The sequence below is a fragment of the Oncorhynchus keta genome, chromosome 28, assembly GCF_023373465.1.
Source record: "Oncorhynchus keta strain PuntledgeMale-10-30-2019 chromosome 28, Oket_V2, whole genome shotgun sequence".
In the NCBI taxonomy this organism is placed as follows: domain Eukaryota; kingdom Metazoa; phylum Chordata; class Actinopteri; order Salmoniformes; family Salmonidae; genus Oncorhynchus; species Oncorhynchus keta.
In genome coordinates, this window is record NC_068448.1 from 23797202 (window position 1) to 23824539 (window position 27338).

Genomic DNA, 27338 nt, shown 5'->3' on the forward strand with positions numbered 1-27338 from the left:
TTTGACCTGTCTTTGTGCTTGTCTCTACCCCTCTCCAGGTGTCGCTCATTTGCCCCATTATCCCCTATGTATTTATACCTGTGTTCTCTGTTTGTTGCCAGTTCGTCTTGTCTCGTCTACCAGTGTTTTTCCCATAATCCTGTTTTTTTGTCTAGTCCCTGTTTCCCCAGTTTTGATCATTCTGCCTGCACTGAGCTTGCCTACCGTTCTGTACCTTGTGACACTGCCCTGGATTATTGACCTCTGCCTGTCCTGAGTCTGCCTACCGTTCTGTACCATTCAGACTCTGCTTTGGATTACTGACCTTGATCTGTCATTTGCCTGCCCCCTGTTTTGTAATAAACTTTTGTTACTTCGAACTGTCTGCATCTGGATCTTATCCTGAGGTCTGATACATGCAATAGCTGTAGGATTGACAGAGGCATTCAGAGGAGTTAGAGGGACATAAATTAGGTTACTTACATTGTGACTGCCAACGCCCCTAGGGCAATGTACATTTGCAGCAGCACTACGACAACTCAGCAACACAATGGTAGAGATTTACTGAGCAGGGCTTGGGTCACTGATAAGCCATTGTCTCAATGCAGCCTTGCAATGCAGGACAGGGTCCAGGAGTCAAGCTGATTTTGATGTAATTTGCATTCCTGTAGATCATCTTCTGTTTCTTAAAGGTCTCAAAGTTATCTATAAAAAAGTTAGGCCAACAAAGCTACTGTTAAAAGCAAGAAAATAATATACTGTATAATTGAATATTTTCCGCACCTGGTTGCAGGAAGAGAATAATAGAGAGTTGTTATAGCAGATCTGGGGAGAAGCAGAGGCACTTACTGAGATGGAACGTTGAGGCCCTGGGCCAGAAGGCAAAGCATCTGCTCTCCCAAGAGACTGTCATCAGCAGTTTGGGATAAAAGAATGGTGAGTTATGAACAAATGCATCTGTATGTCCTTTATTTTCTGCCTAAGATTGCACTACTGTATTAATCCCTTTCAAAATTGCATGTGCATGCATTGATGTAAATACTTAGGTGTAAAAGGGTAAAGGTGTAAAAATGGGGGAAATTGACCCGCAATGATCTCAAAAAGATTACTTATACAGAGAGGCTTTGCATATTGCTCAGTCTTTTTATAGACCTGGGCCCTACTAGAAACCAAAAACCAGAGCGTATATTATGTAAACATCTTAAAGAGCGACTCCCCCTATAAAACAACTAATCCCTTTGAAAACGGCATCAATATGACTCAGAAACATTTAAGATGAGGGAATATGTTATTTATAAGGATTGCCTGCTGCAGTTGTTTGAGAGATGTCCAGTTTGCAGCCAAACATGCAACATAGAGAAGACCAGCAAGAAGACCCTCTGCATCACACAGACATGCCCTCGCTGTGATCATTCCTATATATTGAGCAGGGAGGACACTTTAATCAGGTTGGTGACATTTAACCTAGTCAAAGGTCAAAAAAGTTTTGACTTTTGTCCCAATTCACCTTCATAACCTAGCCTGGATTTACCAGACTGATTTCTGCGTTTACCATTATATTTCACTTCACATATCACGATATCTGAACTGAACTAGAAAGGTGAATACAGCGATCAGGTTGGTTCCACCATGCTAATCATAACCATCATTGATAATGTAATATAATAATAATAGTATATGCCATTTAGCAGACGCTTTTACCCAAAGCGACTTACAGTCATGTGTGCATACATTCTACGTATGGGTGGTCCCGGGAATCGAACCCACTACCCTGGTGTTACAAGCGCCATGCTCTACCAACTGAGCTACAGAAGGACCACAATCAGTGCTCTGTGTGTGTGACCTACCAGTATCTTTGATGAGGGGCCATGAGCTGATCTTTGCTGTCCTGCCTATAAATGGGGCACTGGCAAAGACCTTACCTTCAGCCTCACCTCTTGCCTTCTCACCAAGGTCGTCGATAGGGAGACCAGAATTAGGTAGGTTATGGCTGACTTGTTCAAACTTAAACCTAGTATATGATTGTTTGTCAGATATCACCTATCCTAACTTCCATTGGTAATTGAACATTGACTGTGTATGTGCTCACAGATGCATCTATGGAGCCAGCATTTGGAGACTTGCAAGATGCTGTGATGAACTCCAGACTGACAGGCTTGATATTGATATCTCTAAATTTGTGAGCGACCGAGCACGTGGCATTCCAATTTTACTTGACAGAACTTTTACTTAAATTGTATTTTTTTATTATTGAATTCAATGGTGCCAGTCAATATGGGGAGTGGGAAACCCTGTGTATTCTGCACCAGAATCAGGGAACTCCTGTTGTATACAGGACACTACACAGGAAGGTATGACCACTCTAACATGTTTGCCAGTGTAGCCCCATTACCACCAGACAAAATATTGATATGCACAGTATCTGTATCGGCTAGGAATGACAATGAAAGGTGAAAGGTGCACGTTGTTACATTAGCAGAACACTGATGCTATGGTATTATGTAAAGGGTTGTTTATTCTACATGTGTCATGCCCTGACCTTAGAGAGCTTTTTATGTCTCTATTTTGGTTTGGTCAGGGTGTGATTTGGGTGGGCATTCTATGTTCATTTTTCTATATTTTGTATTTCTTTGTTTTGGCCGGGTGTGGTTCTCAATCAGGGACAGCTGTCTATCGTTGTCTCTGATTGGGAACCATACTTAGGTAGCCTTTTCCCACTGTTGTTTTCTGTTTTGTGTCTCCACCAGACAGAACTGTTTCGTTTTGTTCAACTTTGTTATTTTTGTTCTAGTGTTCAGATTTTAATAAACATCATGAACACATACCACGCTGCGCTTTGGTCCACTCCTTCTTCATTCAACAGCCGTTACAATAAGGATCTGTTACTACATTTGACATTTATCAAAACACTTAGTTTAGAATATCTAAATAAATTCAGCAATCTCATATTACTCTGTAGGCTACTGACCTATTCAAAGCTTCCTCCGGCATCTCACCATACATCTATCTGCCTGTAGCAATTGAACTCAACCTGCAGGAGGTTTGTTTGTTGTGATTGAGTGCGGAAAAACAGCTGCGGGCAAAGTTCTGACAGATGGGTATGTCTTGGTGGTGGCAAGGACACACCCAAGAAACACCCACATCATATCACCTCCAAGCCAACTCACGTTTGGTTTCTGTCGTGGCCACCAGCATTTCTTGGGAGTAAAGCCAAAAAACAAGGCCAAATCAGCAGGTGCAGTTCCCCTTTAAACATCTGTGTCTCAGTTTTCAACTGAAATAACGTCAGGGTAAGAATAGTGACGTTTGTCACAGATTACATCTGTGTCTCACTGTCATCCATAACAAAAATCTATTAAATGTTAAGATCATCAGGTGTAAAATGTGGCCACACTCAATTTCCATTAAACACGAGAAGGCAATACAATTAAAAATACACAGCTTCCTCAGATCGAGACCAACATTATTCTAATAGTGGTTTGATGGGATCCTACCCAACATTAGCACACCACAATATAAGATACAAGGCCTTGGCTTTCAGACTAGGTCTCCCTTTAAAGATAATCATATTTCTTACTTGGCTGAACCCGCAAGAGGGCTCATGTAGATGGACCAGCCCCTAACTGTTTGCCATTGACCTAAGAAACAAGCCACGATTGCTGCTTAAAACATCTCTCAATGAAAATGCTAATGATTGGAAGTTGAAAAGAATCACTCATCGTCTCATGCTGTCTTGTGGTTTATTGGCACTGGTGATTGATATGCCTCTGAGGAAATGCATTTAGATCAAACAATAAAGGAAAGGCTTTTCCCCCTCTTTAAAAAGTATTGTGTTTTCAACATTAAAATAGCTTTTAAATGATACTCTTTATTAATGTCAGTTGAGGAAATGATAATTAGATTATGAATAGCAGAGCCTGGTAAGGTGGCCGGCACATTCACAGCTCAAGACTGCAAACATGTCTGTCTCCATGGGCAGATTCGATTATGCTAAGCCGCGGGGAACCGGCCTATGGCCCGTTACATCATTGGGCGAAAGCAGGGAGGGTGGAGCTCCCTTCTCAAATGGAACAGCAATCTGACATTTTGTCTATAAGGCAGTATGGTGCATCGTCCAGAAACATCTCTTTTCCATAAAATAAATGTTAATTTTTTAAAATGTCTTATGTTAAACTATATTTTACATTGGGAAGGCAGATAGAGCATTTTGCATGGGAAAACATTGAATCCTAACCGTACTTAATTGCATCACTTCTGTTTTGAGCTGACTTCACCTTGGGCACCTGTTTCACACATGGGAGGCAGCCCGGTTCCAAATCGAATGCAATCAACTTTCAGCTGATGCAAACGCGCCTACACGGGTACCCGGGGCAGTGTTAATCGAACCCCCTCCACCTGTCTTGGGAAAGACAGAGAAATGAATGCCCATTCCTGTTGCAAAAACAAAACACACACCATGAGGTTGGGAAAAGTTGGGTGTGCCCGAATACACAGGTGACAATGAGTAAAGCACACAACCAAGACTAAAAAAAACAAGTTCACAGAGCCCTCAGGCAAGTGGTGGTTGAAGATCCTACCCGTTTGGCTTGCCTTACTAAGGCAGCGTCTTGGCTTCTCCGGAAGTGTTAAAATAAGTTATCCTTCTGAGGAACCTACATAGAGGGACTTTAGTGATTGGGGCTGTAGCTGTCCAGGTTGCTGAAATTGGGTTTCGTCACTGTGATGCAGTGAACAGAGCTGTCCATGGAACTAAACTAGAGCATCTTGATAATGCTGTAGTGAGTAGACCTGTCTATGGTGCTGAAACTGGAGCTGTTCAGTCACGGCTATACCCCTCACTGAGCTACACATGTGGAATAGCAATACATTTAATGGTTAGAAGATTTACAAACGTGAAAGTGTTTATTTCAGTGTAAAGATATCAAGCTTTCCTACTATGAACTCTTTGTAATAGGTTCGACATGTTGTATTGTTCTGAATGAACAACAATACTGGTATAATTAAGAATTTTGACACACTCCATGAAGTCTTCAAACAATGAGCCTTCAGGAGTAAATGTCAATGTCAGAATTAATATCATTTCCAAATGTCATGTGCGGTTTTTGGAACACCAAAACCTTTCAGAATTTTGGTCACTCACGACAGCAGTAGACATTCCTGCAACTCACAATTGCATCACTGTATATGCACTGTTCACTTTAGACCCACGTGCATTACTGCCACCATCTCACGGAGAGGTTTTGAGATAGAGGTAACTGCCAAAATAATGGAAACACTTGAGTAAATGAGGGACACAAAGTATAATTAAAGCAGGTGCTTCCACACGGGTGTGGTTCCTGAGTTAATTAAGCAATTAACATCCCATAATGCTTAATGGAATGTATAAAAATGTCCAGTTTCCCATTATTTTGGCTATCATGGCTAGAAGAAGAGATCTCAGTGACTTTGCAAGAGGGGTCTCATAGGCGCATAGGGGGTTTAAAATGTGTGTGTGTGTCTCAGTCACCAGATCTCAACCCAATTCAACACTTATGAGAAATTCTGCAGTGGCGCCTGAGACTGTTTACCACCCCCAAATTATGGAAGAGGGGTGTCACATCCCTCCAATAGAGTTCCAGACCCTTGTCAAATCTATGCCAAGATGCATTTAAGCTGTTCTGGCATTTTATGTTGGTGTTTCCTTTATTTTGGAAGTTACCTGTATGTCATAAAGATATAGTCATATAAGTCATATAGTCACAATAAAGAAAAATAATAGCCCCTCGGAGACTAGAGAATTTACTAGCCTGGAGACTGAGCATTCAGATCTGCAGAAACTTAACGTGTGCTTGGTTGATGCCAGGACTTATTGTTTTTCAATGAGATCCTTGCATTTTTTGCACTGCTTTGACAAAGTAGCTTAATCCAACGGAGCTTTGAAGCATATCGCTCGCTCCTAACGCTGTCAAAGACAAATCTCATTCATTCAATGTTAAAAGAGCCCTGTTGTGGGCTGCATGCTGAAGATGGCTGAGGCTGGGAATGATTGTCTAACTCTGATTCTGCTCCAAGATATTTAAGTTGTCTCTGTTTGTTTCTCTGTTATCCTCTTCTTCACATCGTGTCTCCTCCATCCCCATCAGAGTGTTGATTATTACATAGCCTCGCAGCAGAGACGCTCATTCAAAGTGACATTATGCCCATAACCCCTGAGAGGAGTGTGTCACACTTTCTCCTCTTGCTCCATGTTTTTATTCACTCCTTGGCCTCCATGGGAATGAACCTCACCTTTCCAATCAAGCCGAAAATGTTTTCACCACTTTTAGAGCAGTGTGATTTCAGGGCCGGGGGCGTGTTCTGTATACCAGTGATAAAGATTCGAAACAATGCCGTGGAGGAGTGGAGCTGGCTTTCAGTCATACCGTGGGTATAGAGGAGGGAGGACAGGCTCTCTCAGCCTTATTGTCTTCCACACATACTGATCAGGGCTGACTTACTCCTTGTAATGGCACTTACCTCTCCCTTATTTCCTATGGTAGCCATTAAACCATCACTTGACTGATGAACTTGACTATTTGAATATCCCTCTCCGCCGTCCAGTTTATGAACAGCCTAGGGTTAATGATCCTTCACCAGAAGGTTGATTTCAGCTCTCTTCTTTAAACCTCTTATTACTAATGAGTGGCGATTTGGTTATGAATATATATTATCTGCAGTCACCATGAAGAGGATCAAGCATATGAAATGTACAGGGCAATTAGATGGTAACAGAGTGATACTGAGATTTAGATTTTTCACAAAATGAATGCCAAACAAAAACCAATGATTACAAAGTTAGACAAAACAGCCAACTATGCAGATGCAAAGTTTGGTGCCAAAATGACGGCACAACAACAGCACAAACTGGCACAGCACAACCTTGCATCTGCACCGTTCTTCAAGTAAATGTGTTTTGGTAAAATATTCAGTGGAAATTGTCAAAAGTAGCGCATGTGCATAGAGTTTTATTGTTTGTTTAACTTTTCAATCATTGTTTTACTTTTGTTTTAACATACATTTTAAAGTGAAAATCGGAGTCTCAGCAACACTCTCTTTGCATGGAATTGCCCTACATGAAATGTAGCCTGGTTTGATTGCACCCACTTGCGTGTCATATTACCATGTTATGCTGTGGGGAGAAGTGCATCAAAAAATGCGTGTAAGATGTACTAGGTAAATATAATCTATGTAATTGTCTATAGGTGTTCTTAAGTGGATGTTCCTATGTGAGACCACCTGTGTTGATTTCCAATGGTAAGAGGCTGATAATCAGGACTGACCATAAGGTACCTTGCAGTTTCAGTGTGATACTGGGGAAATCTTGCTTTAAGACCTGATAGTCTTTACACTCAGGCAGGCTGTAGAGGAACAGTCATTACTTAGTGCTCGCTGAGGGGGACAGAGCTAGAACGTGTGCTCAGAGACTGCCTGTCAATGGGAGGAGGATGCAGACGGACAGAGCGAGAGAGAAAGCGAAAGAGAGAAAGAGAGAGCGAGAAGGGAGATTCTACAGCAGTTAATTAAGGATCACTCTGTATGTGCCTGTAAACGCAAAGAGGCAAATCTATTCTGTGTCAGTGCCAGGGTCTCCTCGAGGGAATACAGTGATATTTCAAAGGAGGAAATGGCAAGGCTCTAAATCTGTTTCAGTCTCTGTGCTCATTGTTGGTCGTCCTCAGACAAAGTGAAGGAGGGCAAGCCGTGAAGTGTCAGAGGAGTTTGGGAGTCTCGACACCTAAATCAAGGATAAAGTTGTGGGGGGATTCACATCAGCTTCGGGATGGATGGATTTAAGATAATGTGATAGAATAATAATTAACTCTACCAGGATTACCAGGATCTTTACTCAGGTAGGATATTTACTGTATAAAGGAGGAGAGATGTTTAGTGGTTCGATGGAAGTATAAATAAAACTGTACCCAAGGGACTTTACATGAACAAATATGGAGACCGTTTCATAAAATCTGCATCACTTAGATTTAAGTGAGTTTGTACGTAGTTATGCATTAAGAAAATTCCTTAAAAGTACTGTGCTCTGTTTTTATGACATACATTTGCTTGCAATTTGTAGTAACATTACTTTTACAATATTTACTGTTTGCATAATCTTGTGGATTTCATGTTCCTCTTTTATTCCAAGGCTGATTTATTCCAAAGGTTACATCCAGTCTGTTGAAATACATAATGTTTGAACTATCAAATGTACTGACAGTTTTTGGAAATGTTCTGGGCCAATTATGTTATGTACAGTACTTTACTGTACATGAACACATATGAGAACATCGATAGTGCATAAGAAAGAAAATACATGTCATGTGTTTTGCAGACTATGCCACCTTTTTACAGATGTAAGGTCCTTTAAACAGGGAAAACAGAGACTTTAATATCTAGGCTGAACTACGATAGGATCTTAATGTGATCACCCTGTTGTTTCTCCTGCAATGTAAGGAAATGTAACACTTGTAATGTATTTAAGCTTTAAAAAGGCTTATGAAGTTTTTAATTTGGATTTGGACATTTCAGTCAGTTGATTTTCACTTAAAAAAAATGTATCAACCCCAACAAAAATGTTAATTAATTATAATCCACATAATAATTCAATTTCCTGTTACTGCAGGAAGGTTTTATTGCTGTAGCAAACTGGCTCAAATGAAGATCCTATATCTATACTGTAGAATATGTGGAATGAATAGCAAAAGGCCAGCAACATTTTTTCTCTGAAGCACTATCATTGAAAGCCAATCCAAGGCGGAAGCACAGACACAGTAGGCTACATTCAAAAAAAAATCTAAAACCTAATCCAATACAAAATCTCATTACCTATTAAAGACACCTGCATAAAAGCAGATTTTACTTTGATATGCTCCCCGAAAAAAAATCTCATTTTGTAATGTGTTGAACCGAAACACTGCTTGCAGGCAACACCTCTAGTTTGTTGATGTAAAGATATGTTGACAGTGGTAATTATTTAGATTATAACTGAGAAAAAAACAACACAATAAAAAATCGTACTACATGACAAAGGCACCTGCCCAAAAGCTATTTTCTCTTTCACAAGCTTCACTAAAAATGAAAACATTTGTAATCTGTCGAATACAATCACAATGTAATGCTATCACCACGTTTGTTGATGCCAATATATTTTTACAGAGGCAATTATTTACAAAATTGAATCATTCTCAACCCAAACCTAACCTTAACCTGGGATCTGTATGTGTCTTGAAGCCCCCTTATCTAAACAGCTTTGTGAGATACATTACATGACTGTTGATTCCCATTATGGTTCTATCACTTTCACAGCCTTGTGACATCCAAAAGACACCCATAGAAAAGAGATGGCAGCTAACTGCCTGCGAACCAGGAGAGAAATCTTCTTTTTTATTTCTAATTTTGGTTTAAAGGCAAGCAAGAAGAGATAGTCAGGTTGAAGAGGGGGATTCAGCCTGTCAGGGGAAATCTCAGCTGCATGGAATAAGTCTCCAGGGACCATTCCACATTTGCTGCTGCGCTGTGGCTCAGGGACAAAATAGGGCAGGAATAAAAAGATCACAAACGAGCAGTTGATTATCACGCTGAATGATACACTGTTTATTATGAGGTTTATGTGGAAGTTCATTGGGTCAATGTGCCAGGACATGGTTTTGTGTGCTTCTGTGTGTGTGCATGCGCACGTGTGTGCTTTCATTTGGTCATGAAGGCATCTGTGCTTGCGTGTGTGACATGATGACCTTTGACTGTGCCCCCCCCCCCCGCTATAGCAGATGTGTGCTGTCATGTCCTGGCTGCTTTGCCTGGTCCTCTGGGTCAGTGGGACAGCCATCCAGCTCTGCCAGGCCACCTTCTATGAGACCATACAGCTACAGCCGCACCATGTGACACGGCCTGGAAGGACTTCCATTCACATGATTGGTGAGTCATCAACAACACCCTCCTCCACTTCTACCTCTGCTTTGTTCCACTTTTGAGTTGTGTAAATGTAGGTCCAATGGAACATTGCAAAAGGTTTTGTCCCTTTTTATAGCCTTTGTATGGATAATTGCGGTACAGAGTAATGGTTGTTTACTGGAACAAAACAAGATAGGGAGGAGGGCTTGGGCAATATACGTATATTCTATGTAGAACTTTGTTCTTTGTAAATAGTCACTGAAAAAATGACCAACTTTCCCTAACCTCTTGCAGGTTCATGTATTTCGTCATGAATCTTGTTCTAGAGGCAGCTCTTGTAATGCCCGGAGTGGAGTGGAGGAAGAAGTCAGGCGCAGGAAACAGAGAATTCAGGGTAGCAGTACTTTTAATTCACCACACAGGTGAAACCGACGCCAAGCCAAACAAATGCCCCAAAACACAGGAAACTAAACAGTCCAGAAAATACACACATCCACGGACAACCGTGACCTACAGTCGTGCACAATAGTACACAGAGAATAATCCAGCACACCCAGTAGGCGCGCAGGCTGGATAATAAAGCCCCACCAATAAACCTAATTAAACACAGGTGTAACTAATAAACAGACAAGGAGGAAAAAAGGATCAGTGGCAGCTAGTAGGCCGGTGACGACGACCGCCGAGCGCCACCCGAACAGGAAGGGGAGCCACCTTTGGTAGGAGTCGTGACAGCTCTGCAGAGTGGTCACTCGCTAACATAGCCACTAAGTCATACAATCTGATTTTAAACCTAACTTTAACCCTAACTTTAACCCTAACCTTAAACACATTGCTAATACCTAACCCTGACCTTAAATTAAGGCCAAAAAGTGAACTTCTGTTGTCATACATTCTTACAATTTAGCCAATTTTCACTTTGCAGCTGGCCCATCTAGCTGAAGTCGCTACGTTCTGCCTCCAGGACAAGACATCCCAATAAACTTCAACCTGTTAACCACTTTAGAAAAGGTGTGGTGTGTGTGGTGTCACTGGGGGCTTCTTTTGACAAAGCCATTATTTTCTAATGGATGACAGGCTAATTAGCTAGGACTAATCACCCATTAGCTATCTAGCATACACATTGCACTGTGTTACATTTGTCTTTTGTGTACAGAGGGTTTTCTTCAAAATTCTAAACCAACATGGCAAGACTGTGTGTTTATTCATTTTGAGCTACAGTTTGCAGGATCTGGCGGAAATATTTACTCTTGGGTCCACCTCAGCCACAATAACTCTCATGCTGATATATGAGTTAATTTACCAACAAACGATTCTCCTCCTTTTGGTTCGGGTGATTACAATCTCTATGAAATTGTGCTGAATTGAAATTGGACCAGCGGTACTTTTGTTTTCAGGAAGCCTAAGTTATGGATATTGTGAATGGAAGTATACATAGGAGAGAATCATTCAAAAGCTGCATAGTGAATCTTGTCAAGGCTTTGCAAAGAGAGCTGTGCCCGTGCTTTTAACTGAGCGTGCAGCACTCCTCAGTGGCTGTTCTATTTCCAACGCCTGAGTAGTGGTAAAGCAGGTCAACTGCTTCTTGTATTCAACATTTGATGTCAGTGTCAGGACAGTAATTCTCGCTACAGCACCTTTGTTTCATCGCTCAGTCACACGCGAGTATAATATAGTATATGCTATCATATGTGGACAAATACAGCCCAAACATATTCCAGGGTATAATAACTTCTGGACAAATGCAGCCCAACCAAAACCCAGGGTATAATAACATGTGGACAAATGCAGCCCAACCAAAACCCAGGGTATAATAACATGTGGACAAATGCAGCCCAACCAAAACCCAGGGTATAATAACATGTGGACAAATGCAGAAATGCCAGGGTATTATAACATGTGGACAAATGCAGCCCAACCAAATGCCAGGGTATAATATCATGTGGACAAATGCAGCCCAACCAAATGCCAGGGTATAATAACATGTGGACAAATGCAGCCCAACCAAAACCCAGGGTATAATAACATGTGGACAAATGCAGCCCAACCAAATGCCAGGGTATAATAACATGTGGACAAATGCAGCCCAACCAAATGCCAGGGTATAATAACATGTGGACAAATGCAGCCCAACCAAAACCCAGGGTATAATAACATGTGGACAAATGCAGCCCAACCAAAACCCAGGGTATAATAACATGTGGACAAATGCAGCCCAACCAAATGCCAGGGTATAATAACATGTGGACAAATTCAGCCCAACCAAATGCCAGGGTATAATAACATGTGGACAAATGCAGCCCAACCAAAACCCAGGATATAATAACATGTGGACAAATGCAGCCCAACCAAATGCCAGGGTATAATAACATGTGGACAAATTCAGCCCAACCAAATGCCAGGGTATAATAACATGTGGACAAATTCAGCCCAACCAAATGCCAGGGTATAATAACATGTGGACAAATGCAGCCCAACCAAAACCCAGGGTATAATAATGTTAGGATGTCGAGAATTTAAGCAGCTTTTAGTTAAAAATCGCGCAACATTTCAGCGCCCTGCTATTCATGCCAGGAATATAGTATATGCATATGATTAGTATGTGTGGATAGAAAACACTCAGACGTTTCTAAAACTGGTTAAATCACGGCTGTGACTATAACAGAACGTGCGTTTCATCGAAAAGTGCAGGAAAATCTGATCACTGAAAATGGAAAACAATATCCATGCGCGACTTCCAGGAATTGTTATAGGTGAACCGGATTAAATAGGGCTGAGGTTGCAGTACCTACAGCTTCCACACGTTGTCTAGAGTCTTGTCATTTGCCTGGGCTTTGTTTCTTGGTCAAACCGAATCAAGGGAACCGATTCCCTCCGGTCTCCGACCGGATGTTTTGGTTGAGATTTCTCAGGACAGTATTTCAATAAGGACACCTATAGAATTGACATCGCCTCGTGATCAATTGTATCACTTATTAACGTGTACTAATACCTAAAGTTGCATTACAAAAGTATTTCGAAGTGTTTTGTGAAAGTTTATCGTCGACTTTTTTAATTTAAAAAAATGACGTTACGTTCTAAAACGCTATTTTTTTCCGTTGTTCACACAGTGTTCATAGATCGATATCTAGGCTATATATGGACCGATTTAATCAAAAAAAGACCCAAAATTATGTTTATGGGACATCTAGGAGTGCCAAGAAAGAAGCTCGTCAAAGGTAATGAATGTTTTATATTTTATTTCTGCGTTCTGAGTAGCCCCCGGCTATCGCAAAATCTGTCGTTAGGTGACGGTGCAGTATTTGGGGGATACATGCTATCAGATAATAGCTTCTCATGCTTTCGTCGAAAAGCATTTTACAAATCTGACTCGGTAACTAGATTCACAACGAGTGTAGCTTTAATTCAGTATATTGTATGTGCATTTTAATGAACGTTTGAGTTTTATCAAAAACTATACGTGGCATACTTGAAATTTCCGCTGATATATGTTCCCACCACGGGACCACTGCCCTAACAAGATAACATGTGGACAAATGCAGCCCAACCAAAACCCAGGGTATAATAACATGTGGACAAATGCAGCCCAACCAAATGCCAGGGCCTTATAACATGTGGACAAATGCAGCCCAACCAAATGCCAGGGTATTATAACATGTGGACAAATGCAGCCCAACCAAATGCCAGGGCATTATAACACGTGGACAAATGCAGCCCAACCAAATGCCAGGGCATTATAACATGTGGACAAATGCAGCCCAACCAAATGCCAGGGTATAATAACATGTGGACAAATTCAGCCCAACCAAAACCCAGGGTATAATAACATGTGGACAAATGCAGCCCAACCAAATGCCAGGGCCTTATAACATGTGGACAAATGCAGCCCAACCAATCCCAGGGTATTATAACATGTGGACAAATGCAGACCAACCAAATGCCAGGGCCTTATAACATGTGGACAAATGCAGCCCAACCAAATGCCAGGGTATAATAACATGTGGACAAATGCAACCCAACCAAATGCCAGGGCATTATAACATGTGGACAAATTCAGCCCAACCAAATGCCAGGGCCTTATAACATGTGGACAAATGCAGCCCAACCAAATGCCAGGGTATAATAACATGTGGACAAATGCAGCCCAACCAAATGCCAGGGCCTTATAACATGTGGACAAATGCAGCCCAACCAAAACCCAGGGTATAATAACATGTGGACAAATGCAACAGGGTATAATAACATGTGGACAAATTCAGCCCAACCAAAACCCAGGGTATAATAACATGTGGACAAATGCAGCCCAACCAAAACCCAGGGTATAATAACATGTGGACAAATGCAGCCCAACCAAATGCCAGGGTATAATAACATGTGGACAAATTCAGCCCAACCAAAACCCAGCAGCCCAACCAAATATAATAACATGTGGACAAATGCAGCCCAACCAAATGCCAGGGCATTATAACATGTGGACAAATGCAGCCCAACCAAATGCCAGGGTATTATAACATGTGGACAAATGCAGACCAACCAAATGCCAAAGGGCCCATTATAACATGTGGACAAATGCAGCCCAACCAAATGCCAGGGTATATAACATGTGGACAAATGCAGCCCAACCAAATGCCAGGGCATTATAACATGTGGACAAATGCAGCCCAACCAAATGCCAGGGCCTTATAACATGTGGACAAATGCAGCCCAACCAAATGCCAGGGTATTATAACATGTGGACAAATGCAGCCCAACCAAATGCCAGGGCATTATAACATGTGGACAAATGCAGCCCAACCAAATGCCAGGGCATTATAACATGTGGACAAATGCAGCCCAACCAAATGCCAGGGCATTATAACATGTGGACAAATGCAGCCCAACCAAATGCCAGGGCCTTATAACATGTGGACAAATGCAGCCCAACCAAATGCCAGGGCATTATAACATGTGGACAAATGCAGCCCAACCAAATGCCAGGGCCTTATAACATGTGGACAAATGCAGCCCAACCAAATGCCAGGGCCTTATAACATGTGGACAAATGCAGACCAACCAAATGCCAGGGCCTTATAACATGTGGACAAATGCAGCCCAACCAAATGCCAGGGCCTTATAACATGTGGACAACTGCAGCCCAACCAATCCCAGGGTATTAGAAGATTCCATGTTTGTGTCCTGATGTCTACAGAGGCTATTGAGGCAGCAATAATGACAGGTTCAAAAAACACTGTCACAATATAGCCTCGAATGCACAATTTCAAAGGTTTTATACAGTACATGCTCCTACTGTATTTTTAGACTACTAAAAGTACATTTTGCGTGTTAATTATATGTTTTCTTTGGTGAATGTAATGTCAGCACAACATACAGTAGACTAAATGCTTATTGGGTTCTGTTCTTTTCCATGTCAAATCTCCACTTTAGTGAGATTTATTTGGAGAAAGCTGTGAGCCTGATTGGAGTTACTGCTCTCTCGTGAGTCTTTGTTGTTTAGACGTCCCTGATCATAGGCTTTCCTGGAAAGATTGATTGCGCCGGTACTGAAAGCAGCTAACTGGCCTAGCTGGTCCAATCATAAAGCAATGACGGAGGAGTAACCCAACATGGATGTCATGTTAGTACAGTGGCTTGCGAAGGTATTCATCCCCCTTGGTATATTTCCTAATTTGTTGCCTTACAACCTGGAATTAAAATGCATTTTTTGGAGGTTTGTATCATTTGATTTACACAACATGCCTACCACTTTGAAGATGCAAAACATCTGAAACAAGCAAGAAATAAGACAAAAAAACGGAAAACTTCAATGTGCATAACTATTCACCACCCCAAAGTCAATACTTTGTTGAGCTGTCTTTTGCAGCAATTACAGCTGCAAGTCTCTTGTGGTATGTCTCTATAAGCTTGGCACATCTAGCCACTGGGATTTTTGCCCATTCTTCAAGGCAAAACTGCTCCAGCTCCTTCAAGTTGGATGGGTTCCGCTGGTGTACAGCAATCTTTAAGTCATACCACAGATTCTTAATTGGATTACGGTCTGGGCTTTGACCAGGACATTCCAAGACATTTAAATGTTTCCCCTTAAACCACTCGAGTGTTACTTTAGCAGTATGCTTAGGGTCATTGTCCTGCTGGAAGGTGAACCTCCGTCTCAGTCTCAAATCTCTGGAAGACTGAAACAGGTTTCCCTCAATAATTTTCCTGTATTTAGCACCCTCCATCATTCCTTCAATTCTGACCAGTTTCCCAGTCCCTGCTGATGAGAAACATCCCCACAGCATGATGCTGCCACCACCATGCTTCACTGTGGGGATGGTGTTCTCGTGTTGATGGGTGGTGTTGGGTTTGCGCCAGTGTTTTCCTTGACGGCCAAAAAGCGAAATTTTAGTCTCATCTGACCAGAGTACCTTCTTTCATATGTTTGGGGAGTCTCCCACATGCCTTTTGGCTAACACCAAACATGTTTGCTTATTTTTTCTCTAATCAATGTTTTTTTCGGGCCACTCTTCCGTAAAGTCTAGCTCTGTGGAGTGTACTGCTTAAAACGGTCCTATGGACAGATACTCAAATCTCCGCTACGGAGCTTTGCAGCGCCTTCAGGATTATCTTTGGTCTCTTTGTTGCCTCTCTGATTAATGCCCTCCTTGCCTGGTCCATGAGTTTTGGTGGGTGGCCCTCTCTTGGGAGGTTTGTTGTGGTGCCATATTCTTTCGATTATTTTATAATGGATTTAATGGTGCTCCGTAGGATGTTCAAAGTTCCTGATAATTTTTTATAACCCAACCCTGATCTGTACTTCTCTACAACTTTGTCCCTGACCTGTTTGGAGAGCTCCTTGGTCTTCATGGTGCCGCTTGCTTGATGCTGCCCCTTGCTTAGTGGTGTTGCAGATTCTGGGGCCTTTCAGAACAGGGGTGAATACATATGCACGCACCACTTTTCAGCTTTTTTTTTTTTAAGTTATTTTTTTTCATTTCACTTCACCAATTTTGACTATTTTGTGTATGTCCATTACATGCAATCCAAATAAAAATCAATTTAAATTACAGGTTGTAATGCAACAAAATAGGAAGAACGCCAAGGGGGATGAATACTTTTGCAAGGCACTGTAGCTCTAGTCCTTGAGAGAAAAACTAAACAGAACGCCACTTAAAACTACACAGGGTGCCATATAAAACTAATCACTGCACCATTTAAAACAAATACAGAGCGCCATTTAAACATACACAGAGTGCCATTTAAACCTACACAGAGTGCCATTTAAACCTACACAGAGCACCATTTAAACCTACACAGAGTGTCATTTAAACCTACACGGAGTGTCATTTAAAACTAAACATGGCACCATTTAAAACTACACCGAGCACCATTTAAAACGAAACAGGGCACCATTTAAACATACACAGAGCTCCATTTAAAACTAAACAGGGCACCATTAAAAACTACACAGAGCACCATTTAAAACTAAACAGGGCACCATTTAAACCTACACAGAGCACCATTTAAAACTAAACAGGGCACCATTAAAACTATACAGAAGCCATTTAAAACTACAGAGAGTGTTATTTAAAACTACACAAAACCCAATTTAATGTGATGGCCTTGTACACAGATACACAATGCATAGACTTCTTTTTCTACTGTATTATTGACTGTATGTTTGTTTTACTCCATGTGTAACTCTATGTTGTTGTATGTATCGAACTGCTTTGCTTTATCTTGGCCAGGTCGCAATTGTAAATGAGAACTTGTTCTCAACTTGCCTACCTGGTTAAATAAAGGTGAAATAAAAAATTGTTTAAAAATAGATACACACATTAGATGGGACTAATATAGGACTGTAATTCTGAATGTTTCAGTTGTGTGTCTGTCCCATAAACATTTCTAAACAACAATGAAGGGGAACATGTTTTCTGAGCTTGAGATTCCCAGCTATCGAGTAATGGCCTTAAGAAATCTCCTCTGAGACATCAGTGCTGCTGTTCTATGAGCTTTGTGATGGTACAGACCATAATTACATTCTCCCTCTGAAGAATCAATCACTTGGGATGTTGGCATACAGCTGTAAAGACAATACACTCGACAAACACACATTTCCGACAAGGATTTGAGAGAGATTTCAAATTCAACCAAAAATATGAATAGTGGTTAGTTAATCTTGTAGAAAGCATACCATCATTAATTTTCTGGATCAGGGGAAAGAGTAAAAACCTTGTTATTCCTGAATACCATAATTTGTCTTGTCCTCATGCCAGGATAAATGGGATACCAGTGTTATGAGAGCAGAATGGGATGCCTGGATTGACAGTGACATCAGGGCATTTGTTCTGCGTTGTGTGTTGTGTGGCTGTTGGATTGGTAGCAGTATTGGGGTTGACGGGTCATGAATTGGTGGCAGGAAGGACATTGGCTGTGGACCGTTGGGCCAATCATTGAAGCCGGTGACATGTCTTAAATTCTCAGTGACTGGTACTACCACAGGAAATTGAGATCACAAGGGGCTGGAGATCAGTTTTTTCCTTGCCAATGAAAAGTGTTGGTATGTAGAGGTAAACAGGTTCTCTAAGCAGGATAAATGGTAGGCATAGTGCAATGAAAGGTTTTAATATGCTGATTACGGCTAAATGCAACTCACATGGTCCAATATGAACACGAACAACGCCTTATTCCAAACAACAGACATTGATTTTGAAAGCCTTGAACAAAGGTAGGTCTATGTGTATAATTGCCTTGAGCCAATTTTAAATGTATTGCAAAAACAACAAAAAGCATCCCAAGGGTTCCAGTGTCCCAGGCCCAGCACGCACTAACTCTAGCTGGAGGTAGGATTCCTGAATAGATGATTATTTATGTCCAGTGAATCAGGAGGAGGTAGTGTACTCCTCTCCACCCTTCAGCTGTACTTATAGGATGCAGCAGCAGCCGGAGCTTCACTCTCAGACGTGCGAGCCACGGGTTGCATGATTCACAAGGTGCCGTATTTATTCCGTGCAATGAGCGTGAACAGCAGCAGGAACAGATTGTGGTTGTCGTGCATGCAAAAGGGGCGTCGGCATTGTTTTTAGGGTCCTGAGTTGACATGCCACCATCCACCCCCAACAGGGATCACAGGAAACACACTAGAGCACTCAAACGTAAAGCACTCTTGCCACTGTTACAAAGTTGTATTGTGTTTTTCTGATCACACATTATCTCTAGAACTCATACACTTTAACTCATACATAAGCCTTTGTCCCATGGTTTGAACTTACTTTACAAACTGAACCATATTGCTCAAAACAAACAAGCAATGCCACCTACAATTAATCTGTAGTGATATGGTTATATAAATGATAAGGTTATATAGTATTTAAGTGTATGAAAGGGGTGTGTTGACAGGGACTTTTAAATGCTTAATGCTATCTGTCAGACAGTCCATTTTCCCATGTGGTGTGTGTGCACTTAAGAGTAATGTATATAGAGAAGAGGGAAACATAATGCTATCTTAAAAGAATCTGCAGTGATTTTATTGTAATGTTGTACTATCTTCAAATAGGAGGAAATAATTGTTTTTAAATGGTAAGAATTCTATTGAGTGGTTGGCCTGAATCTCAGTTCCATCTGAAGGTGTCAACAGAGCTGCCTCTTCCTATAAGCAGACTAGGCGCTGCGTGTAGGGCCCCACACACTCTAGGGGGGCCCAACCCCCCACACACAAAAAAAATAACTCAGTCAAGGTCTCAACTTACTGTTGAGAGTTAGAAAAGTAGAATACACGAGGTGTAATTTCGAAATTTGGTAGTGCATCAGCAGTTTTCCACTTGTTATGTCAGTCCCTCAATTAGCCCATGGCAGCTACATTTTGTGGGGATTGCTAGGTAATTGCTAGCCCCGGCCAAATCTCGCTTGGGGCCCCCAAAAGGCTAGAAGCGGCACTGGGTGTCCACAGAGAGACAACAAATAAGAATTAGGAGGACACAGAAGCCTGAGGTGGTCTCACTCGTCTACTCCCTCTCATCTACACTACGACTGGCAGGGTTTGAACTCAGACAATACTGGATTGAACTCGGCTGAATGTTTTTTTCCCAATTGGCCTGAAAAAACATCAACATTGGGTTTGTGTTCTCGAGTCCCAGTATGTTCATTTGAATTCTCAGTGCAAATAAGTACTTAAATTGACAGACACCCAAACATTACACCACAAATGATATAGAAATCAGACACACACAATATATAGGTAAGGGGCAGTGGTTATACGTAGGCTATTCCATTTTAATGTTGCTTGCAAGCTACATGTTTTTCATTGTGTATCTTTCTGTAAAAGAGAGCGAGAGAAAAAAAGGAGCAAAAACATTTCCCCATGCTCTCTAACAAAGGAGAGACAGTAGTACAGTGCTACTTCCTCGCCAGAAACAAACATGAAAAATTGATTTTCAGCGGTCGCAAACAAAGGTTGCATCCTTCTAGACAGTGACAGTTTAATAGCCTTATATAATGCCTCTTGCAGGCACATTCTTTTGACTTACATGTCGCTCACCCTCCCCTCAGACCTCCTCTAAAGGAGGCTTGGGTTCAAATACTATTTGAAATCTGTCATATACTTTGAGCGTTTGATTCAGTCTGCATGGAGCGCCAGGTGTTATAGGTTTGCACTTTTGAGACTGTGCATTCCAACAGGAAAGGTTAATCAAGCACAGGTACAATATTTGAAAAAAAAAATCCAATATTATTTGAACCCAGGTCTGCCTTTGAGCCAGGAAGCCATGCCTTCACTAGGTCTCATCCCAGCCTACCTGCAGTGTCTATGGAAAGTGGCATGGCCCACTTTGTCCCAATATTCTCCATACATGCCAGTGTGACCCCAGGGGACCAACACTCCATACAATTCCATTATGCAGTGGTGGAAAAAGTACTCAATTGTCATACTGGAGTCAAATTAAAGATATCTTCATAGAAAATGACTGAAGTCAATCAATCAATAAATCAATCAAATGTATTTATATCCTGGTTCCTCTCTAGGTTTCTTCCTAGGTTTTGGCCTTTCTAGGGAGTTTTTCCTAGCCACCGTGCTTCTACACCTGCATTGCTTGCTGTTTGGGGTTTTAGGCTGGGTTTCTGTACAGCACTTTGAGATATCAACTGATGTATGAAGGGCTATATAAATAAATTTGATTTGATTTGATATTTATAAAGCCCTTTTTACATCAGCCGATGTCACAAAGTGCTATACAGAAACCCAGCCTAAAACCCCAAACAGCAAGCAATGCAGATGTAGAAGCACGGTGGCTAGGAAAAACTCCTTAGAAAGGCAGGAACCTAGGAAGAAACCTAGAGAGGAACCAGGCTCTGAGGGGTGGAGATTATAACAGTACATTGCCAAGATGTTCAAACGTTCATAGATGACCAGCAGGGTCAAATAATAATAATCACAGTGGTTGTAGAGGGTGCAACAGGTCAGCATGTCAGGAGTAAATGTCAGTTGGCTTTTCATAGCCGATTATTCAGAGTTAGAGACAGCAGGTGCGGTAGAGAGAGAGAGTCAAAAGCAGCAGGTCCGGGACAAGGTAGCACGTCCGGTGAACAGGTCAGGGTTCCATAGCCGCAGGCAGAACAGTTGAAACTGGAGCAGCAGCATGACCAGGTGGACTGGGGACAGCAAGGAGACTTCAGGCCAGGTAGTCCTGAGGCATGGTCCTAGGACTCAGGTCCTCCGAGAGAAGAAAGAGAAAAAGAGAAAAAGAGAGAATTAGAGGGAGCATACAGACACCAGATAAGACAGGAGAAATACTCCAGATATAACAGCCCCCCGACACATAAACTATTGCAGCATAAATACTGGAGGCTGAGAAAGGTGAAAGTCACCCAGTAAAATACTACTTGAGTAAAAGTATTTGGTTTTAAATATACTTAAGTATCAAACGTAAATCAAAGGGAGGCTTGGGCAAGTTGCTGTGGGGGGTACAGGGCTGTTGACCGGGGTAGGGGTACCCAGCTGGAAAGCATGGCCAGCCATAGAAAATGCTTATTGAAATTCTCAATTATCACGGATTTATCGGTGGTGACAGTGTTTCCTAGACTCAGTGCAGTGGGCGGCTGGGAGGAGGTGCTAATATTCTCCATGGACTTTACAGTGTCCCATAACTTTTTGGAGTTTGTGCTACAGGATGCAAATTTCTGTTTGAAAAAGCTAGCCTTTGCTTTCCTAACTGCCTGTGTATATTGGTTCCTAACTTCCCTGAAAAGTTGCATATCGCGGGGGCTATTCGATGCTAATGCAGTACGCCACAGGATGTTTTTGTGCTGGTCAAGGGCAGTCAGGTCTGGAGTGAACCAAAGGCTATATCTGTTCCTGGTTCTAAATGTTTTTAATGGGGCATGCTCATTTAACATGGTGAGGAAAGCACTTTTAAAGAATAATGGGTTTCTGACAAGACATCGAGGTCTCTTTCAGGGGAGAACTAATGTGCCAGTTTTGGATTTTGGATCTGGGCCACATTTTGTCAGTTATTTTGTGTGAGCAGTAATCATATTTTGATACAACACCTTGCACATGCCTGATTATGTTCAGAATTGGTGTGATATTGGATTTTATAACACTAAATACTACATGTTCTCTCTTGGACTCCATTGATAATTCCATTCACGAGACCCACATGTACTTAGTGCTTGTAGATATTGGTTTATACAGCATGTTTATAGAAAACGTACATGCAGCAGCATTGTGCAATGGGCTATGGTTTTGTGTGTGCAAAATGAAGGAGGCCTAAAGCTTAATTAATTACACAGCACTGACTCTCCTCTGACTCTGCCAGCTGTTATCAGCCTTAGATACTCTGTATGAGGATCCTCATGCATTAATAACCATGCTACATCACTCCCGCCAGGCTCAGTGGCTGCTGGCACAGGGAGTTCTCCAAGAACATACACACACACTTGCACACATACACAATCACACACATACATTCACAAACACACACATAAATAGTGTAGAGTGGAGGGGAATTGTTTTGTTTTGCATGTTGGAGTCAAGGCCACCAGCCGCAGAGAATAGCAATCCATCAACAATGTGTCAAACAGCCCCCACATTCAATTTGATCATTTTCTATTCACTTTTCACAATTTCTTCTCCACAACATACTGTGTGAGGATGTCGGGCAGAAGAATACTGTTCATCCTAACCTTGGATAAGATCTGATTCTGAAACAGAGTAAAGTGATAATCCTTCCATTGAATTGATCATGCCTCAATGACTGATCCATTAGCCACAACATCCACATGACATGTCAACAACAACAAGCTATAGCAAATTCAGTACACAGTGGTTGATGTGATTGAATAAAAAGAATGCAGCCCTTGCACCAACAAAAAAATCACAAAAAAAACACATGTGACCATATATCAAACATATTTACATTTTCACAAGTCAGATGTGGTTTTCAGACACGTGTGAAGTTTCACGTTATATAATTTTTTATGTTTTTCCCTTCACATGTTTTTCCCTCACTTCCAGCTACATCTAGTCTCCCATCCAGGGATTGACCAGGGCCAACCATGCACTCAGGCTCCTGAGTGGCGCAGCGGTCTAAGGCACTGCATCTCAGTGCTTGACGTGTCACTACAGACACCCTGGTTCGAATATAGGCTGTATCACAACCGCCCGTGATTGGAAGTCCCATAGGGTGGCGCACAATTGGCCCAGTGTGATCTGGGTTTGGTCGGTGTAGGCCATCATTGTAAATAAAATGTTCTTCTTAACTGACATCCCTAGTTAAATAAAGGTTCAATTAAAAATAAATAAAATGGAGGCAATCCAGCAGAAGAACTGTAAACTCCTATGTTTCTCAGAGGCGGAACAAGAACATGGATAACATACATCTAGTTGTTTTTTCTATGCATTGGCAGAACAGAACGTCTGCGTTGGGTAATCTCAAGGGGGAGGTGTGTGTCTCTTGTTAACAACAGCTGTTGTGCGATCTCTGATATTAAGGACGTCTTGGGTTTCTGCTCGCCTGAGTTAGAAATACCTAATGATGAGCTATAGACCAAACTATTTACAAAGAGACTTTTCAGCTATATTTTTTTTATAGTTGTCTATTTACCATCACAAACCGATACTAGCACTAAGACAGCACTCAATGAGCTGTATAGGGCCATAAGCAGACAAGAAAATGAAATGCTCATGCAGAGGCGTCACTCCTAGCTGCAGGTGATTTTAATGCAGGGAAATTCAAATCAGTTTGCCTCATTTCTACCAGCATGTCTCCTGTGCAACTAGAGGCAAAAATATCACCTTTACTCCACACACAGAAGGGCATATAAAGCTCTCCCTTGTCCTCCATTTGGGAAATCTGACTATAACTCTATCCTCCTGATTCCAGTACCAGTGACGCGCTCACTGGTACTGGTACCGTACATATCCAAACCAGAAGCCATGGATTACAGGCAATAATCGCACTGAGTTAAAGGCTTGAGCTGCCGCTTTCAAGGATGAGACACTAATCCGAACGCGTATAAGAAATCTCGCTACGCCCTCCGACGAACCATCAAACGGACAAAGCGTCAATACAGGACTAAGATCGACTCCTACTAAACCGGCTCCAATGGGAGAAAAACCTTTAAACAAGTTAACATTCACAAGGACGCAGGGCCAGATGGATTACCAAGACGCATACTCAGAAAATATGCTGACCAGCTGACATTTTCAACCTCTCCCTGACCCAGTCTGTAATACCTTCATGTACATGTTTCAAGCAGACCACCATAGTCCCTGTATCCAAGAACGCCAAGGTTACCTGTCTAAATGACTATTTCCCCATAGCACTCACATCTGTAGCCATGAAAGACTGGTCATGGCTCACATCAACACCATCATCCCAGACACCCTAGACTCACTCCAATTCGCACACCACCCCAACAGATTCACAGATGATGTACTCTCAATTGGACTCCACACTGCCCTCTCCCACCTGGACAAGAGGGACACCTACAGTAAGCTCCAAAAGTATTGGAACTGAGGCACATTTTGTTTAGGTTAAAGTACAGATTATTCATATCGGATGAACCGTTTAGAAATTACAGCACTTTTTGTACTTAGTCACCCCTATTTTAAGGGACCAAGAGTATTAGGAGAAATTCATTTATTTGTTTTAAATTAGTCAGAAGTTTAGTATTTGGTCCCATATTCCTAGCACACAATGATAAGATCAAGCTTGTTACTCTACAAATTTGGTTGATGCATTTGCTGTTTGTTTTGGTTGTGTTTGAGATTATTTTGTGCCCAATAGAACTTCATGGAAAATAACATATTGTGTCATTTGAGTCACTTTTATTGTAAATAAGAATAGAATGTGTTTGTAAAGAGTTCTACATTAATGTGGATGTTATCATGATTACGGATAATCCTGAATGAATCGTGTATAATGATGATAGAGAAAGTTACAGAAGTATAAATACATTACCCCAAAACAAATGCTAACCTCCCCCATTACTATAATGGTGAGAGGTTAGCATGTCTGTTTGTCTGTAACATTTGTGTGTCTGTCACCTTCTCACCGTGGAAAGGCAAGACTCTCACGAACACCATGGTGTTCTCCATTTTGCTCTATGGCCCCCGCAAGTGTCACGGGACTCGTCTCAAGTAACCCATACAAATGAATGGAAGTATATAGGTAGTTTTTTGCCAACAAAAATAAGGGAACATGGACAAGTGCAAACAGTCCAGCTATATCCTCCGTAAGGCAATCAAACAGGCAAAACGTAAGTACAGAAACAAAGCCGCAATTCAACGGCTCAGACACTAGACGTATGTGGCAGGGACTCCAGACAATCACGGATTACAGAGGGAAAACCAGCCACGTCACAGACACCGATGCTTTGCTCCCGAACAAGTTTAAAACCTTCTTTGCCTGCTTCAAGGAAAACAGTGCCTTCCGATGCGGGTCGCTGCCACTCACAAGGAGTCTGAGCTCTTGTTTTCCATGGCCGCTATGAGTATGACATTTAAGCGTATTAACCCTCGCAAGGCGGCTGGACCAGACATCCCTAGGCATCCCTTATTTTCAATGACGGGCGGTGTTGTGTCTCTGACTTATCATTAAATGTGAAGACTGTTATTTTATCAAATCAATTATCTGTAATTATTATTACGTGATAAACTAATCATGTAAATTGAATTAGCTAGAATACATAATAACATACAGTAAATACCATCCATAGTAGACTAAACAAAAACAGCTTGGTTATAACACTATAGATTCAGAGAGAAGAGAAAGGGGTTTTGGAAGGAAGACTAAGGAACATGGGTCTCTATTGGACCTGGGAAGCTATTCTCACGTAAATACATATGCCACTAACGATCGCTCATTCAGAAAATAATGTATCGTATTTACGTGACGCTGGCTTCAATAGTTGAGCTGGTGATGTGAGGCGCTGGTTTGCCCAGTCGATGTCGCCATTTTCCTTTGTAGATTCTTCCGCGTTGTCATGTGAGAGGTTCACGTGGTCTGAAAGGTTCATCTAACTGTTGAGATTCTTCCGGTTCGGTCAGTGTTCTCGTACTAGATTTGCTACCTTTCCATCTGCAGTCTGTTAGGCTGTCATCTGGGACTCACTTCTTCTTGAGTGATCAATAGTTCACAGTTCATACCATTTCACATGTGGAGCAAGCACTCTCGTTTCCTGGCCTGTAGAGTTGAAATTAGCCCTTTTCAAAGTGGAGGACAAGTCCTCCCGTTATTTGGAACTGAGTTTTCGTCACGGAGGCTTTTATTCAAGAGTAGAAAAGGGGTTGGTTCATCATTTCTAACCAATGTCTATTCACTTGGGTGTTGCTACTGACTTAGTTAAACTTTACATTGGAGGCCAATTCTCTCATTTTAAAGGTTAACATCACATTACATAATTTCGCAAATAGTTTCATCTTTACTCATTAATTTTATACAAGAATTAGATGCAAGCCTCACAACTGAGGAACCTATGTAAACAGAGTTAGGGTAATGTGGCTGTATTGTCTTTCATGAGGTCACAAACATGAAACAAAACAGACCAGGTCATAGCTGGCTTCTCCACCGAACGTTTACACATTCTCCAAAATAGGAATATTGTTCAATTCTCAAGTAGAATTTGGCGGGAAAGTTCCTTTGTTCTACTGTGACCCTCTCTCTCTCTCTCATACAGCATGGTCAGGGAGACAAGATTTCACATTTCTGCTAGCCAATTCACTGAAAGGGCTAGCGTCATGACACCGGCCAAACCGAACGATGTTGGGCAAATTGTGTGCCTCCCTATGGTACTCCCAATCATGGCCGGCTGTGATACAGCCTGCATATCGCCCCAACAGATCCACGGATGATGTAATCGCCATTGCACTGCACACTGCCCTTTCCCATCTGGACAAAAGGATTACCTATGTAAGAATGCTGTTCATTGACTACAGCTTAGCCTTCAACACCATAGTTCCCTCCAAGCTCATCACTAAGCTCGGG

The 27338-nt window shown here is 41.7% G+C and overlaps 1 protein-coding gene across 2 annotated transcripts in view; it reads left to right on the top strand.

Annotated features, from left to right (window-relative positions):
* The first annotated feature begins 7402 nt into the window (after positions 1-7402).
* LOC118360399 (chemokine-like protein TAFA-1) overlaps positions 7403-27338 on the top strand; it is a 43737-nt gene continuing 23801 nt past the window's right edge. The window contains exons 1-2 of one of the 2 annotated variants that reach the window (XM_052485167.1): positions 7403-7847; positions 9756-9906. In XM_052485167.1, the coding sequence (XP_052341127.1) occupies positions 9759-9906 (148 nt within the window). In that variant the 5' untranslated portion in view covers positions 7403-7847; positions 9756-9758. The remainder of the gene's footprint in view (positions 7848-9755; positions 9907-27338) is intronic. The other variant, XM_052485166.1, reaches the window with a different exon arrangement.